At 41.2% G+C, this 16,253-nt stretch overlaps 1 protein-coding gene across 2 annotated transcripts in view; it reads right to left on the reverse strand.

Annotated features, from left to right (window-relative positions):
* The window catches only part of LOC112432436 (protein NLRC3), a 3,307,575-nt gene that overhangs the window by 2,819,967 nt on the left and 471,355 nt on the right, over positions 1 to 16,253 (reverse strand). Inside the window, exon 17 of one of the 2 annotated variants that reach the window (XM_076881152.1) lies at positions 8,219 to 8,395. The exons of the other annotated variant lie outside the window; for it this stretch is intronic. Coding sequence (XP_076737267.1) covers positions 8,219 to 8,395 — 177 coding nt within the window. The remainder of the gene's footprint in view (positions 1 to 8,218; positions 8,396 to 16,253) is intronic. 2 annotated transcript variants of the gene reach the window in all.

The following is a 16,253-nucleotide window of genomic DNA, read 5'->3' on the forward strand; positions in this document are numbered from 1 at the left end:
TACTCACTCGAAACTGAAGGTTGACTTGATTATCTTGGTTTTTTACATTTTGTCAATAAACCAACTTCTTTATGATTTGAACGGCGTCTCTGACGTGTCACAGGCCTGTCAGCTTTCTTGGTGATTGGTATAGATTTGAGCTTCATGCTCTGGCTGTTGTTGGGTTTTCCTCTTTCATATTAAAGCTTTTGTCCTACATTTGGCTCTAAAGTCTAATTCTAATCCCAGCACTGTGTCTGGGTGTGTGATGCTTGTTTTCCTGCTCTTTCTCATGAAACAGTCACAACATTCTCAGTCCAACTTTCACTCTTTGCTGCGTTTGCTGCAGCTGCAGTGAACATGGTGCCGTTTGCCTTTAAGAAAGTTGTGCACAAAGGCTTTTTCTCTAGCAGACAGCTGTGTGGCTAAAAGTCAGATCATTTTTTACCACCTCAGTCACACTGGACTGAAACAAGAGTGAAACTAGGAAGAATCAGAGTTTGTCCAGTGACTGCACTGATTTTCTTCATATTCACAAACTGATTCTAAGTAGTTGCATCAGCCAGCTAATCACCCGGACACTGAGCGTCCAACACGCTCCCTGAAGGGAAACGATTACATCCTCCAAACAATCACAATCTGTCTCTGAACGACTGGAATTATTCTCTGATTTGTGAATAACTGGAGTTTATCAATGCAGACACGTTGCCAACATGATGAAGTCAGTCTGAGTCGCATCTCTTTGGCTAACTTAACTCAAGTGGTTGCCGACTATTCTGGTTCTATTCCCATATAACAGCAGGGTTGCTGAGCACCTCTGTCACTCTGCACTTATGTTCCCAGTTCTCTTTTGTGGAGGAATTTTCCAGGAATTCCTGGGACCAGCTTTCCATGAGAGACCCGATCAGGAGCGACTGTCCTGGACACTCCCAGCATCACAGGGACTCACAAACCCGTCTACCACAGTGAGAAGACTGATGGTCACAGGCCCACATGTAGCTTTAGATCACACGTGTGCACTTCCTGTGGTCACTGCTGTAACTCTAGACTCACCGAGGGGCCAGTGGTTGGTGAGGCAGCAGCAGCTGAAGTCATGTGACTAATGGCTCTCAGCTTCTGTCCTCCTATTCGCCGGTGTCCTTCACCTGTCACACCTGGTCAAGAAAGAGTGAGAATGTTCAGAGCTTTAATGGAAAAGAATATTATTACATATAAAAGGCCTCTAACAAGTATTGTAGTGTTAATCAGGATGAAGTCCATCATGAAGACTTCAGAGTGCTTCAGACAGTCGGTGGTTTCATCCACAGAGCCTCCAGTCTGCATATCAAAGTATCCTGAGGAATGACAGTGAACCCGAGTTCCCCTCATTACATTCATGTGTGTGACTGTGAGGAAAAGGTGATTGTATGAACGTGTGTGAGCGAGTGAATGAGGCTTGTATCAGAGTGGAGATAATGTCAGCGGCACAAGCTGGACGCTGCAGGTGTCACATGTGAATCTGTGCATCAGTGTCTGCACCTTTGTGGAGGTGAAGCTCAGGAGGTTTGGATTTGTTCAAAGCTCTGTCTGCTCCATCTTTCTTTCCCTCAGGCCTCTCCAGATCAGGAAGGAGGTCCTGTTCTCCTTCTCCCTCCTGGATTTCTGGATCCAGGGAAGGATCAAAGTCTCTCAGCCCAGCATCAGAGCTTCTGGCTGGGGGAGGACTGGAAGTTTCAGCTGGAGGCTGAGAGCCTGGATCTGCCATCTGAGTCACAATTCAAATATTCTCAGTAATCTCAAAAAGCAACAGAAAGGTGCCATTTTCATGAGCAGTGGGTTATCCAGCAGTTTGATTCATGTCAGCAGCATTTAGTTTGTAACTGCTGACTCACCTCTGGCTGTGTCCTGCTCTCAGGGTCACAGTGGACACTGTACCTTTGACCGAAGCTGCAAAGACAGTCAGCAGGGGTCTGGATGCATTCAGCACCACGTCCTTGTTGGGCAGACACCTTCAGTGACAGGACAGTTTATTATGCTGGTAACGTTAATAAGTCTGTTCACCTGTAGAGCTCATTTAAACACATCAGCTGTAGAACATCATGTGTCACGGCGTGTCCAAATTCACAGGCTGCATCCTCCTGAGGACCCGGCCTTCAAGGTCTACGTGGGCCGGGTCCTTCAAAGGTCGGGTAGGCGGGAAGTGAGCGGCTGTGACGGTCTGGCCTTCAGATCCACGTCACCGCTGTCTCGGTGGAGTTTAATAAACTCAGCCGTCTGCTCCTTGCTGTCTAAAATCTAACAGGACACAGGAGTAAACTCTCGACCGTCTCACACTTCTGTTTAATCACTTTTCTGTTTGACGTTTATTCAGCTGTGTGAAAACTGTAACTTCAGCCAAACCAAACAAACAACACTGAAAAAAGCCAAACGATAACATTTTTACGTGATCTAAGTGACTTATATATCATGTTTAAACCTGAACAGCCAAAGGCCGTGGGGGTCCAAAAACGATGTGCCGGGAGTCCGCTGTTCTCGCCGGCTCTAATGACCCTCGACCTCCCGGTTAGCTATCCAGATGGTGGGTAACAGACGTCTCCAAAAACGTCAGAGCACTTTTTCAAATATGTGATATCTTGACAAACCGAGCAGATATTTGAAGTTTACACTCCTACATTCTCAAACAGGAGCCCCAGCAGAGATGGATGGCTGGCGCGGCTCTCCGGAGCCCCCAGTCAGAGCAGATGCAGGGCCAGCAGGTGTGGAGACCCCTGGCTGAGGCAGCTGAAGCTGTGGGTGGCTGTCAGCCAGCTCAGGATGCCTTTTGGGCTGCAGCAGCATAAAATCCTCAGCAGGCTGGGTAAGCTTGCGTGAGCTCTCTGTGGAGGCTGTTGCAGCTGAGATGGCTCACCCGAGCGGTGCAAACTTAGTTACCTTCAAGGCTCCAGAGTCAGCTGAGGTCAGCAGCTCAGCCTCTGGGGAGGTTACAATCCCTGGAACAGCCAGGTCTCTACAACCAGAAACAGTCTTTGCATGTGCAGCTTCAGAACCAGACTTGAAGTTCCAGTTAGTGTCCGATGTCCCAGAAACACTCAGGTGCTCACTGAGCAATCTCTTGAGGCGAACACTCAGAAAATCAAACCGTCTTTGGCTGAGCCTTTGTGGGAACATTTATCGTCTGTGCTGGAAACATCTGGGAGATGCAGCCTTAACACACTGGGCTTCACAAGTCCTTGGAGGCAGCTCACTAAACTCAGGGATGCAGACAAAATCAGCACTTGCAGGAACACAATGTGCCCTCTCACAATGAGCTTGGAAGCATAAACTGAGTTTTCCTCACTGACTGTTTCAGACAGGATTGTGGGAGCAACACAAAAAGCAGCTTCAGCTGGAAACACACAGTTTAGTGTCTTTGCTGCTCGCTTTAAGTCACAATAAACAGGAAACTCATTGTGTCTCATGTCAGAATCACTCATATACAGGACAGGAAGAGGCGGAGCTTATTTCCTGCAGGGAGCGGTTAGCAGTCTGTGTCTTTCTCATTTCTGACTCCTAAAGAGCTGAAAAACACAGGCTGTTATTGGCTGGCTGACACTGGGATTAATGTCCTTGAAGCCAGCAGTCTTTAATGTCCAGGTTCAGAACGGGCAGGTGAAAAACAGTCCTTTATGTCCTCTGATGTTCAATAAACTGTCCTGATTACTGAGGGAGCAGAGAAAGTGTCTCCATCACTCACCACAGCTGGATGCTCTGAAATCCTGGAATCCAGCTGTGGAGAGGAGCGCCGGCGGCGTGGACGCAGTTTAGTAATCAGGGAACGGGAGACAGGAGGGAAACACAGCTGGGACCAATTACACACACGAGACAGGAAACAGTAACACAGGACTGTCAAAGTAAAACAGGAAATATAACACAGAGTCCAAAGTAAGGAGACGTGGGACACAGTGAAGACACAGAAACAGAAACCAGAACTATAATCACAAAACAAACTCAGAAACATAAAGAGTGAATCAGCTGATTCAGTGTTTGTGACAAAAACATGGATCCTGGTTAATAACTTTTATTTGTTTGTTTCTGTATTATTTTGTGTATCGTTCTTATGAGCTGTTGTTTTGTCAGTGAAATATTATTTCATTGTTTTAAGCTTTTTGTTGACTTTGAAGTGCTTAAGTTGATATTTTTGAACATTTAATTTGTTCGATTATTGTCGAGTCGATAAAACTGTCAAACGCACAGCTGCTTCCAGCACGGCCGGAGGAGAGGTGGCCGAGCAGACGCACAACACACACAGCTCACAGGTTTGCATTTCTAGATATTGCAGATGTTGCAGAAATTGAGAGTAAAGAACTCAGAGATCCAGCGCTGTCTCCTGCCCCTTATTTATACACCACAACACAACGACAGGCGTAACTCACACAAACGGGTAACATGAGGCTCAGATGCTTTGGACGTGTTCACATATACTGGACACAGAATGATGAAGATGGAGCTGCAGGAAGGAGGAAAAGAGGAAAAACACAGAAAAGATTCACAGATGTGGTGAAAAAGGACACGACAGCTTCTGTTTGTTAGTTTGGTTTTTCTTTATTTGGTAAAGATTCAGAAATAAAGAGAAGATCACATGTTTGAATATTATATTAACGTTCTGTAATTACAACAAGTTGTAAAATCTTTCCAGAGTGAGACAGAGACTGTGCAGAGACTGTAGAAGGACAGAGCAGCAGCAGAGCAGTCCAGATACACTGATGATCCTCTGTCAGATCCAGAGGGACACACAGGGCTGATGCTGGACTCTACATTGTGTCTGACAGTGGAGCTGTTCTCAGAGCAGTTCACTCTGCAGCACTGACAGTCATCTGCACTTCATTCCTCTGTCAGTCACTGCTGGATGAAGCTCTCCTCTCCACCTCCCAGTAACATGGCCCAGTCAGAGCGTCTCTACACACAAGCTGCTGCTGCTTCAACCTCTCTGGATCATCAGGACACAGCTGCTCCTCTCTCAGCACACACACCGTCCTGTTTACCATCATCACCAGTTCCTGCAGAGAGAAGGAGGAAGAGCAGAGGAGATAAACGAGTGTTTCCAGAGACTCTTCATCAGCTGTCAGTCAGTGATGCAGCACATCCAGTATAAAGAGCAGCAGGGACGTCAGTGCTGGGACTGTACTAGGACTCATTGTTGCTTCACTTTTTCTAATCTTTGGATTTTTATTGAAGTTGCTGAAAATGTTTTTCCCTCCTAGTTTGAGTTTGGACTTTCATTCATTAGAAGAACCTTGGTGTGTCCACTCTGAGCTCTGTAGGAACCCCAACAACAAGCCCAACAATCCAGATGGACGGTTCCAGCTGTTAACTGGAGGAATTCCATCCAAACATCTGCTCTCACTAAATTCTTCCTCACCTACAGACTGTGTTCTTCACTGCTTTAAACTTGGAAATCAATGCAGTCATTGGTCTGCGTGCTGCTTTGTTCAGAGAGCTGATTGGCTGTTGACAGTGTTTGATCAGAGCGTGTCAGCCATTACTATGGTGACCATAAAGGTGAGAAACAGGAAGTGTTTGTGTCCAATCCTGAAGCCTGTCACCGTTCTCCTCTCACAGCTTCACTGAGAAGCTGCAGCTTTACAGGAAACACTGGATCTTTGTTTCATACTGACTGTGTTTAGTACAATACTGCTGACAGCACCACCCACTCACTCCATCACTCTACTGACCTCAGAGTCTCCAGTCTGTAGTCTGGACTCTTCTTAAGATCAGACAGCTGCTTCACATCTGGATCCTTCAGGTTGTTGATGCTCAGGTCCAGCACTCTCAGATGGGAGGGGTTGGACTTCAGTGCTGCTGCCAGATAATCACAGCTGATCTTTGACAAACCACAGAAACTCAATCTGTATAAAGAATGAAAGATGTAAGTTTATTAGACAAAGTGCTTGAAATCATTCAGTGTTTCATCATCTGTTCAGAGCTGAAGAAGGTTCAGAATGTAGAAGTTTAGAAAATGGAAACTCCAAACAGCTGAAGCCAACAGGAAGCAGCTTCAAACAGGAAACTGTGCAGAGTTTCAGACTATATGTCCTGATGCAGCCAGTTGGATTTTGGAGATTTGAATCTCTGTTCTGTGACTAAGTCCTTGAATCATTTCTTCCAGTTGGTCCAACAAGACAGACTAAGTATTGGACATGTGTTGTGGCTCCATCAGGGGAGCTTCTAAATGTGATGTGATGGCCCCTCTGGGTCTGTCAGGTCACAGCACTGAAGAGAGCTCAAACTGGGCACACAGTTGTTCCAGTCTGGACCAAAGACTCTATACTGGGACTGAGGGACTGCTTTGACTGCACCCACTGGGACTTTTTAAAGGCTCATGTTCTCACTTAGATCATCGATTTCTACTGACATTTCTTTCTGGGAAAAATGGGGATTACTTTGCAAACAGGAAGTATTTTCCCCAATAAGCAGCCCTGGATTAGTAAATCACTCCAACATGTTCTCAGGCAGAAGAAGCTGTCTTGTTATGAGGGAGAGAAGAAAAAGATTGAGGCACAGAAACCTGTTGAAAGAGAGATAAAGCAGCTAAAATCAGGTGTAAAAGTAAAGCAGAGGATGAGCTGAATAAAGGACACTCAAGGCTGGCTTGGAAAGGAATGAAGTCCATGGTGGGGATGCAGAACAAGGAGCAAAGATGAATGTGATGCTGAATCAGCAGAAGACTTGGACTCATTTGATTCCAGCTTTGATATCATTGATTTCAATGAAGAGCTTTGTGATTGTAGCAAAGGGCTGGTAGCTCTGAGAGTCCCACTGATGAGGTGTTTGTGTGGAAATCTCTTAGTGGGACCAAAGAGAGAAAAAGCCCTGGTCCTGATGCTGTGGGAGGGAAATGATTGAAGTGTGCTGTGAGGAACTGACTGGGAGATTTTCACACATTTTCCAGTCCTCCTTGGAACAACAGGAAGTTCCCAGCATATGGAAACAAAGGTTAAGTGTCCTATGGCACTCAGTGATGATGGTGCTGTGGCCCCACCACCTCCACCTCTTTATAAAGGAACTAACTGTAATCTGAAGCTTCAAATGGAACTAAGACTTCCTCCACTAGGTGGCAGTGTCTGATGAGAAAGTGTTAGTGGAGCTGGCCTGGAGTCAGAAACAGGAAGATGCAGGATTTGGGCTGAAATGGGCAAAAGTGGTTAGCACTAGTGCCTTAGAGCAAGAAGGTTGTAGGTTGAAGCTTGTTGGTCAGCTGGGTCTTTCTGTGGAGGTTGGATGTTCTCCCACAGTCCAATGAAATGCTGCTTAGGTTCATTGGTGCTTCTACATTGGCTGTAGGTGTGGATGTGAGGGAGTGCTTCTCTGTCGCTCTCTGTTGGCCCTGTGATGGACTGCTCACCTGTGCAGGTGGACCACGCCTCTTGCCCTATGACAGCTAGGGCACAGGCTGCAGCCCTGTGAGCCTAAGCTGAATAAACAGTTAGCAAAAATGATCCATAGATGGCCTGAAATCCCCCAGTTAGCAGTTTGGTAGATAGCTATGACATGCTAATCCCATCCAGCAGCTGTATTCTACCTGTAAGCTGATCCCTGCTGAGCCAAAGCACTTTTTCATATACAAATTACAACCTTTAATAGAAACCTATTGGTCAGCATCTTATTAGCCTGCTGTTAGCTTCATTCCACAGAAAACTGAGAGAAACTAACAGAGTTGATAAAGAATAAAGAGAAATGTGCTGATTTAAAGCCTTTGAAGTGCTTCAGATGATCTCTGTCCACTTCTGTCCACTCATTCATTCATGTAAGCTTTCTAATGCAGCTTTGATCTTCACAGTCTGCTTGATGAAACTCATTCTAACCCTGAATGTCAGAGTGTTGCTCCTTCTCTTTCCCATCATTCATGCTGGCAGTGGAGGAGATTTGGATGTTGGACTGTGTTTTGGATGATGTGTGTATGTTTGTGTTGGACTGCTGTCTGTAAAGCAAACGCACATTTTGCTTTGGATTTCAGTGTCAGACAGACTTTAAGGTGCAATGAAGAGTTTGAGATTTTCCCAGTGAATTTTCCAGTGGAGGATTTTTCTTCTTCTTTGAAGGTTTGAAATGTGAACATTGTTCTGCTGCAGTCAATGGACTAAACCAGAGAAGAAGAAAACAGACTTTACCATGAAGATCCTCAGTGTGGATCAGTATAATATCAGCCTGATGTCTGCAGTTTAGTGTCAGCACAACTTTCACATCATATTCATCTCAGCACAACTAAAACATGCTGACTGACCTCAGAGTTTCAAGTTTACATCCTGGACTCTCCAGGAAACCACACAGATGCTTCACTCCTGGATCCTGCAGGTTGCTGTTGAAGCTCAGGTCCAGCTCTCTCAGATGGGAGGGGTTGGACTTCAGTGCTGCTGCCAGATAATCACAGCTGATCTCTGACAAACCACAGCTCTTCAATCTGTATAAAGAATGAAAGATGTAAGTTTATTAGACAAAGTGCTTGAAATCATTCAGTGTTTCATCATCTGTTCAGAGCTGAAGAAGGTTCAGAATGTAGAAGTTTAGAAAATGGAAACTCCAAACAGCTGAAGCCAACAGGAAGCAGCTTCAAACAAACACAACAAGAGAAAAAACTCTGAATGTTTCACATTAAAGTCGTACATTTCTCATAAAAACAGGACAAAGACTTGAAAAAGTCGTGTTTTTCCTTCCAGGAACCACATGGCTTCACTTTTAAAGGTGAAGTGTGACAGAAATGGACATATTTGAAGTCCAACACCTTTTTCCAGTCACATTATTAAAGCAGACAAACTACAAGCTCATTTTCATTCCAACAAGTCATCTTCTGACCTGTATGGAACGCCAGGACTGCCATAATGAATTAATTAAATACACCATTAAATAATTAATTAAATGTGGCAATAATTAATTAAAATTGGAATTAATTAATTAAATAAATAGTTATGATATATGTAATTAATTAATTATTGACACATTTAATTAATTATTTATGTATTTCACGTTTTAATTAATTATTGACACATTTAATTAATTAATTATTGACATATTTAATTAATTATTTATGTATTTCACATTTTAATTAATTATTGACACATTTCATTAATTATTGACACATTTAATTAATTATTTAATGATATATTTATTTATTTCATTTTGGCAGTCCTGACGCCTGGCTCTCATCATGAAATAATTGTGTGGATGCCTTAATAGGCATCCACACTATTGAGTTCCTGTTTCTCTTTATTCTTTATTATTCCGGGTGTTTCCGTACACTTTTTGCCGTGGATCTACTTCCACAATTTTTGTGCTATTTTCACCGTTCAAACTCTAAACTGTTCTGCTCTTTCTGCTAATGCCATTAGCAGAAAGACTTTTGGTGTTTATTACTATTATACTTTTTAAAATATTACACTTTTTTCCTTTAATTTGTCCCATTGAAATGAATGGGAAACTTCCACAATTCTGCTAAAACTTTCTTGTCTTTGAAACTTAACTACTGCCTCATACTTTCACCTAGAAACTTCATTCAAACTTTAAAATGTTCTCAAATGATTTGGCTATTCCTGTATGATTCAGCTTTTTCAGATCTTCTACCGTTTTAATCTTATCCCTCTTTGAGTTTTCAGTTGCAAAATTGTGATTTTTCAGAAAATACATGCGTTGCTATGGTTGCTATGCAATTAACTCAGAGGGGACAGTGAAACTGTTTGAATTTTCTCTTCATGTCCAAACAACTTCTTGCTACTCGCTCAATTTCCACTCAAGCCCCACAAATTATACACCAAAACGTAGGTATTTTTACTGGCTTTCAGAAAATGTCACTATCATTGTTGTGGGACTCATAGATATTTTGCAAATCTCCTCAGAGTAACACAAAGTCAGAAAACTCTCCATATAAACTCAATGGAGAGTTTGTTCAAAATCACCGCTGGATTTCTCTAATGAGAGGCATTTTCAAATTGTCATATCTCCTTAACGAAGCGAAGTTAAGACATGAGGCTTGTCCCCGTATATGTTCAGACACTCCTGACGCTCACAATTCAAGAATTTCTTTCTCACCTATTACCGTTCTGAAATGAGTTGGACTTGTTTGAGGGTAGGAAATTTGTCCCTCGCTCAGATTTCATCAGATTTCAATCTCTGGAAATGAACCACTTTTTTCTCTCGTCATATCTTTTTGATGGATTTCCACAGAGCCCTGAAAATTTCCATGACTGTTCACCAAAGCCTGCTGTTTCTTACGGTGAAAGAATGATTTTGATGCTCCATATAGATTTAGAGTTACCAAAGGTTGTTTGAGCGCAAGTCAAGGCAGTTTTTGCTTCGCCTCTACTCAGTTACAGTGTATTACAAGTCATATATCTTTAAGAATTTATGTTTTATCTCTGAATTATGAAGACCTGAAGATTCCCTCATCTCTTCTGAATAAAACGATGCCTGAATGACCGTTCTAGCCTCTACGGTTAGGAAATTATGGCCATTTGTTCGAGGGGAATCCTGAATGTCAGAAATACACTGAAGAAAACTCACACCTCTCTCTGTGTCTGTGTGTGTAAGGGCTGACTACAGCAGGTGCAGCTAATTTAACTGACCTACATATACCAAGCCCAGACTCTCCACAGCTCCTGTTCCCTTTACTGTCTGTGTATGTGTGTCTGTGTATCAATATTTCTCCTATGTTTAGGTATTACTCCTCAATCATAGTATTTCTGCTAAAGCAAAGTACTTCTACTACATCTAAGTACTTTTGCCAAATCATAGTATTTCTGCTAAATCATAGTATTTCTGCCAATTCATAGTATTTTTGCAAAATCATGGTATTTGTGCAAAATCATGGTTTTGGGGCCAAATATTTCTGTTATTTTATAATATATGTGCTGAATATATTATATGTGCCAAATCATAGTATTTATCCCAAATTATAGTATTTATGCCAAATTACAGTATTTCTGCTAAAACGCAGAAATAGTACCTTTTAGCAGGAATTTCTACCAAAAGATAGTACTTCTGCTAAATCAGAGTATTTCTGCTAAACCAGAGTATTCCTGCCAAATCATAGTATTTGTACTGAAACATGGTACTTCTGCCCAATCATAGTATTTATACCCAATCATAGTATTTCTGCTAAATCATAGCATTTGTGCCAAATCATGGTATTTGTGCAAAAACATAGTATGTCTGCAAAACCATAGTATATCTCTTATGTTATAGTATTACTACTAAGGCATAGTATTTCTGCCAAATCATAGTATGTGTGCCAAATCGCAGTATTTATACCAAATCACAGTATTTGTGGTAAAACATAGTATTTCTGCCATATTGTGGTATTTGTGCAAGAACATTGAACTGTTATGTTATAGTATTACTACTAAGTCATAGTATTTCTGCATTGTTATAGTATTTGTACTAAAACGTAGTATCTCTGCCAAGTCATAGAATTACTGCAATTTCATAGTTTTTTTTAGGAAATCTGTTATGTTATAGTATTACTACTAAGTCATAGTATTTCTGCCAAATCACAGTATTTGTGCCAAAGCATCGTATTTGTATGGAGTCATAGTATTTCTTCTAAATCATAGTATTTCAATCAAATCTCAGTAGTTGTTGTTAAAACGCAGTATTATTGCCAAATCATAGTATTTGTACCCAATCATAGTATTTCTGCTAAATCATAGCATTTGTGCCAAATCATGGTATTTGTGCAAAATCATAGTATGTCTGCAAAACCATAGTATATCTTTTATGTCATAGTATTACTACTAAGGCATAGTATTTCTGCCAAATCATAGTATTTGTACTAAATCATAGTACTTGTGCCAAATCATAGTATTTGTTGCACATCATAGTATTAGAACCAAAACATAGTATTTGTCCCAAAGTATCGTATTTGTATGGAGTAATAGTATTTCTTCTAAATCATAGTATTTCAATTAAATCTCAGTAGTTGTGTTAAAATGCAGTATTATTGCCAAATCATAGTATTTGTACCCAATCATAGTATTTTTGCCAAATCGTGGTATTTGTGCCCAAATAATAATTCTGTTATGTTATAGTATTACTACTAAGTTGTAGCATATCTGTTATGTTATAGTGTATCTGCGGAATATAGTATGTGTGCCAAATCATAGTATTTATACCAAATCACAGTATTTGTGCTAAAACATAGTATTTCTGCCATATTGTGGTATTTGTGCAAGAACATTGAACTGTTATGTTATAGTATTACTACTAAGTCATAGTATTTCTGCGTTGTTATAGTATTTGTGCTAAAACGTAGTATCTCTGCCAAGTCATAGAATTACTGCAATTTAATAGTTTTTTTTAGGAAATCTGTTATGTTATAGTATTACTACTCAGTCATAGTATTTCTGCCAAATCATAGTATTCGTGTGAATTTGTATACTGTAATATCACTGTATTATGTAGTGGCTAAGTAGGGGCTGTTTACTAAGTGCATCAGTGTAAATAGGTCATCTCTTGTGTTGGAGTGCCCTCTTGTGGCGCCTTTTGGGTAGTGCCTTAGTAAACGGGAACCCTGTAAAAAGTGGCATCAGACTGATTTGTAGTGGAGGAATTTGTTACCAGTTTTCTTAATCTTTAATCTGTATGCATGTTGTAATGCATACCCTGTTCTTAATCATAGAAACCACACCATATCACCTCTCCACATCCTCCTACTGTATGCCATACCTCCCTGTACCATCCATCTGACCGCAATAAACTCCACCTGTGGTAATCTAATCCCTGGATGTCAGCCTCTCCTTCTGACCGAGGATAGTTATAGTATTTGAGCCAAATCATAGTATTTGTGCTAAAACATAGTATTTCTTCCAAATCATAGTATAACTGCACAATAAAGGTTCTTGAGCCACATCAGTGTTTGTGCCAAATCTTAGTATTTCTTCTAAATCCTAGTAATTCTGCTCAATGATAGAATTTCTGCTATGCTTTAGTACTTTTTTCCTAGATTGTAGTACTTCTGCTAAGTCAAAGTATTTCATGTAAATCATAGTATTTCTACCAAGTCCCAATGTTTCTGCTAAATCATAAATAATGTTTTAGTACAAATTGTATGATTTGGTGGAACTTTCTGTGTTCCAGCACAAATGCTATGATTTGGCAGGAAAAAAATATTATTTAGTATAAATACTAAGTTTTAGCAGAAATGCTATGTTTAAACTTTAAAAAATTCTGCTATTTCTGCTGATGTGTGTTATGACTTTTGACCATTGAAATGAATGGAACACATTATCAATGTGGTCACTGATTTTGCATGATGGGCTGAGCTGTGCTTTACCTCAGTGAGATAAGCATCCGTTCTCAGACTGGGAGGCCTGGGTTCAAATCCAGCTTATGGCAACATTTCTTTCACTTAACAGTTAAACTTTTTTTAAACTCTTTTCAACACAAATTTCATTTTATTCACCCCTTTTCAGCAAAATTTTCAGTTTTTTTAACCCCTTTTCAGCACAAATCCAAACTTTATCAGCTCTTTTTCAGCAAAAACCTCTTTTCAGCAGAATTCTGCTCATTCAACTCTTTTCAGCAAAATTTTCAGTTTTTTCTGCTGTTTTCAGAAAAAAACTCTTTTCAGCAGAATTCTGCTCATTCACCTCTTTTCAGCAGAAATTCTGCTGATGGAACTCTTTTCAGCAGAATTTTCACCCCTTTTTTTTTGCCCAAATTCTGCTAGCACAATTGTCAATCTCTCCACCTTTTCTTTGTGAGAAAGTGTTTGGCTCAGTGAGCTAAATAGCTGCCCTTTGATCAGGAGGGCCAGGTTCGAATCCTGCTCAGGGCATTTTTTTTTTTTTTTTTTTTTTTGTTTCAACTTTTTCAGCTTTTTTCAGCAGATATCTTCAGCCGTTAAGGCATCCACACTGCATTTTCGCAGGAAATGCAAATTTTTCTAGTTTTATCTGTCAGCCTCACCCATCAAACTCAGGGGGCGGGGTTAACGCTGATCGAGTCAAAACCATTGCTTTGGCCTGGTGGCCATTGTTTCTAGCACACAACAACCGGCATGTGGAAGCTAACAGAACTGAGCTTTGAAAAACCCTGTTTGTGTGTTACCAAATACCGTTTTAATATTTTTTTAGCCGAGAATGTAGTGGTTTAATCTTCATGTGTCTGGTCGGTTTGTCAAGATACAGCCTCTTTGCAAAAGTGTTTCGATGATTTCGGAGATGTCGTCCCAGTCTCACGGCAAAGCGTGGGATAGACCCGCTCGCCTCGCAAGCAATCCCACCAACAAAGCGCAGGCCCCGGTACACAGCTGTAGTAACCCCCGCTGACTTCTTTTACTGAGCTTATATTTATCGGTGTTTTATTTCCTGATGTTCTTATGTGTCCTACGTGTTTCAGTCGCCAATTCTGAATTATAACTAACATTAAAAACATGTTTAAGGAGGAGAGAGAGCAAATAAATCTGTTTAACATCTGATCTTTGGGTTTTTGTTCAGTAATCAGCGTGACCTGTGTATAAACACATAAAAGAGATAACGTTGGTGTTTCCGTCATGTAGTAACTGCTGGCTTTAACTGTACAAAGGTTGTTCGACACTATGAAACACATACAGACTTCATGATGTTCGGCTAATATTTTTATTGTGAATATTAATCATGCTGACCTCGCTCTGTACACCACGCAGCGAGGTCAGCATATCCACGATATCCTCAGCTCCATGAGTCAACACAAAGTTTCCCAGCTGACTATCTAACTGCCAACTATTCCAGAGACGTGAAAATATACAGCATAAAGAAAAGTGTAAGAGACTCAGCAGCAGATTAGAATAACAGTTTGTGGCGTGAATAAGACACGGCGGGACCACGGAGCAACGTTCAGAGTCATCTTTATTTACATCTCACCACACCACAACACCCCCAAACCCCTCAGTCCCCGTGTTTTTAACTAGGCGGGCGTGATTAAGGATGCCGTGCAGGTGCGTCCGCCCTCCCTGCACGGCACCGCAGACCACGCCCCACCACACAGTTATACATTTAATAAATCACCAAATGAATCCAAGAAACGAGCAAACCTGTTCCGACAATTTGAATTTGTATTCCCTCAGCTGCAGACTCGCTGCTGTTTAAATGTTTGAAAAGGAAGATTAGATATAAACAAACGTCAAACATAGACTCAGTCTGCCTTCACATTTGATATGAGGCCAGCACGTATAGTGGCCTCAGCAGGCTATTACTGAAATACACGTGCTATATCATAAACTATGATATAAACAGGGAGGTCCTATTAACATGTTTAGTTTTAAAGGACACCTTCCTGCCTTTAGTCTCATTCATGAGCAGTATTCGTTTTCTTCTAACATCCAGAAGTCTGCACAATGTTTCATAGTTTGTAACAAGCCTTTGACAGGTAAACATAACATGACCGAAAAAGCAAAAAAAAAAAAAAAAAAAGAGAGAGAGAGAGAGAGAGTGTTGACATAAGAAGAGAAAATGCTCTCAATTATGGAGACAGGCAAATGGTTCATTTATGTTTGATGTGTGTTTATTCCTCCCTAAATATGGTCGGTGAAGTTTGCCATGCACGTCAGATTTTCCTGCGCATTTTTATACCTCTGCCAACAGACAGAAAAAAAATCACATTCTAACAGACAGCTGGTGCTTAGAATACAGTTGAATAACTATTAAAAAACAGATGATATTTAGATGATAGTTCAGTCTAACACATGTGCCAGTGGTTCATTAAACGTCTGTGAAACTATGCAGTTATGAAACGTAACTTTAACCTCAGCCAAACCGATTTGCTCAGTTGTAAATAAAACAGCGAAGTAAACGTGACCCGACAGACAGAACCTGAGTGAATGAAGTCCAGCGTTTAACCACTGAGAGCTAAAACTCAGCTGAGGTTTGAAAGCTGTGTGCCGGTGATTGGACATCAGCCGCTGATAAAGCTGTTCGCCTATAAAGTGCTCTGTAAGGAAACGAGCTCCAGCAGCTCTGCGCTCGGGGAAAATACTATATTTACTTATCTTGTGCAGTTAAACTGTGACTATCACCAGGTAACTAGGCGTGTTTCTTGAATTAGCAGCAGGTGTTAAACAGCTGACAGATGAGGAGGAGGATGCATGCAGGTAAACTGAGGGTCTGTTGAGCTGATCGCTGGTTTCGTGAGAAAAATGTCAGCTCGTTCTTTATGTTACAGAAGCACAGAGACACAAGACCAGGCGGAAAGAGACGATCGTTCGGTGAAAATGAGAATCTGCGAATGCAACATGTGGAACACGGAGAGTGGAATATGTAAACAAACCGGTTAATGTACCCCCTCGGTGCGCT

Source organism: Maylandia zebra, unplaced genomic scaffold, assembly GCF_041146795.1.
Source record: "Maylandia zebra isolate NMK-2024a unplaced genomic scaffold, Mzebra_GT3a scaffold03, whole genome shotgun sequence".
Classification (NCBI taxonomy): Eukaryota; Metazoa; Chordata; class Actinopteri; order Cichliformes; family Cichlidae; genus Maylandia; species Maylandia zebra.